At 64.1% G+C, this 1,977-nt stretch overlaps 1 protein-coding gene across 1 annotated transcript in view; it reads left to right on the top strand.

Moving 5' to 3' along the window:
- Positions 1–1,468, top strand: part of SLC34A1 (solute carrier family 34 member 1) — a 5,500-nt gene extending 4,032 nt beyond the window's left edge. The window contains exons 10-13 of the mRNA XM_017728190.1: positions 24–191; positions 339–455; positions 612–736; positions 842–1,468. Coding sequence (XP_017583679.1) covers positions 24–191; positions 339–455; positions 612–736; positions 842–1,396 — 965 coding nt within the window. The 3' untranslated portion in view covers positions 1,397–1,468. The remainder of the gene's footprint in view (positions 1–23; positions 192–338; positions 456–611; positions 737–841) is intronic.
- The last annotated feature ends 509 nt before the right edge of the window (positions 1,469–1,977 follow it).

Raw genomic sequence — 1,977 nt, 5'->3', positions numbered from 1 at the left:
TCCCCAGCCGTGCTGTGGGGCAGGCAAGCACCTCTTCACCGACACACCACTGCCCGACCTCGCTGTGGGGCTGGTGCTGCTGGCCGGGTCCCTCGTCGTGCTCTGCACCTGCCTCATCCTCCTGGTCAAACTCCTCAACTCCCTGCTCAAGGGGCAGGTGGCCAAAGCCATCCAGAAGGTCATCAACACGGGTGAGTAGGACGGGGACCATGTACCACACGGTCACCCATGCCCATCTCCACCTGCCATCCTCAGACCTGTCCCTGGCTGCCCCAACCCCCAACCCTGATGTGTCCCTGCCCATATCCATGTTTGTGTCCATGCCCATGCCGTGGCAGACCTCCCACATCCGCTCAGCTGGCTCACGGGGTACTTTGCCATGGTGGTGGGTGCTGGGATGACCTTCGTGGTGCAGAGCAGCTCTGTCTTCACCTCGGCCATCACACCCCTGATCGGTGAGTCCCGGCCATTCCTGGTCCCCTGCCATGTGCCAGCCTGTGGCCTGTGGGTGCTAAAGCACCCAGAGGGACAGGACGAGCTGTGCATCCTTGGGAGAGCACAGGGATGACACTGCCAGGAGAGATGGGATGGATGGGCTGCCTCTCCCACAGGCCTGGGGGTGATCAGCATTGAGCGTGCCTACCCACTGACCCTGGGCTCAAACATTGGCACCACCACCACTGCCATCCTGGCTGCCCTGGCCAGCCCGGGGGACAAGCTGGCCAGCTCCTTCCAGGTACAGTCAGCCCAGGGCCATGGCTGGGTTGGATGGGGTCAGCGGGCAGGGCAGGAGGTGGGGGAAGCCCACGTGCCCAGTTTGACAGGGATGCCATCCCTACAGATTGCTCTGTGCCACTTCTTCTTCAACATCTCGGGCATCCTGCTGTGGTACCCGCTGCCCTTCACCCGCCTCCCCATCCGCATGGCCAAGGCGCTGGGCGAGCGCACGGCCAAGTACCGCTGGTTTGCCGTGCTGTACCTCATCATCTGCTTCCTCCTGCTGCCCTCCCTCATCTTCGGCATCTCCATGGCGGGCTGGCGGGCGCTGGTGGGGGTGGGTGCGCCCTTCCTCGGCCTCCTCTTCTTCGTGGGGCTGGTGAACGCGCTGCAGGCGCACAGCCCCGGCCGCCTGCCCAAGTGGCTGCAGACCTGGGACTTCCTCCCCGCCTGGATGCACTCCCTGCAGCCCCTCGACCGCGTCATCACCCAGGCCACCCTGTGCTGCACTGACCGCTGCCGCAGCACCGAGGGCTGGGAGGAGCACGAGGGCTCTCCCCGCGACAAGGCCAGGCTGGGGCTGGACAACCCCGCCCTCTCCTACCCCGAGGAGATGCCCAGCCCCACCATCCGGGTGGGCTCCCCTCGCCCACTCCCTCACGGTGCCACACGGCTCTAGCTGGTGATGCACACCCGGGCTGCTGCTCCTGTGGCCGCTGGTGTCTAATAAAGGGGAAGTACCCATGCCCCAGATGTGTGTCTCTTTGGGTCCTCCCTCTGCAAACCCTGCGGTCACAGGTACCCCACCCCCACCATCCTCCCCGTTTCTCACACACTACCACTGCTCAGCCCAGCTGGTGCTGGGGACACACCAAACACTCTGCTGGTGCTGTGGGGCACGTGGTGATGCTGCTACAGCTAAACTCCGAGGTCTGTAGCCAGCTGTACTGAGGTGTCACGGGCAGCATCTTCTTCCACCTGCCTTGTCCCCGAAGGACTGAGCTGGCAGGGTCCATAGTGCCCCACTCTGTGCCACAGCAGTGTATCAGTGAGCAAGGCACAGCACAGGGCAGCCAGCAAGGTGCTGGGCTGCTGCGGTGCTGCTGGGCTGGGATCAGCAGGATGATGACTCGACATGGTTGGGCAGTGTCCCTGCACCACCGGGCGCCCTGGCACCCATGGCAGAAGCTCTCCTGCCATGGTAACCCTGAAGGGAGCCCTTTAAGCGGCAATGACAACTTCTCCCACTGCCCACAGATG

This window comes from Corvus brachyrhynchos, unplaced genomic scaffold (assembly GCF_000691975.1).
Source record: "Corvus brachyrhynchos isolate BGI_N302 unplaced genomic scaffold, ASM69197v1 scaffold21, whole genome shotgun sequence".
In the NCBI taxonomy this organism is placed as follows: Eukaryota; Metazoa; Chordata; class Aves; order Passeriformes; family Corvidae; genus Corvus; species Corvus brachyrhynchos.
The sequence above is the reverse complement of the archived record's forward strand: the minus strand, read 5'-3'. Positions and strand labels throughout refer to the sequence as shown.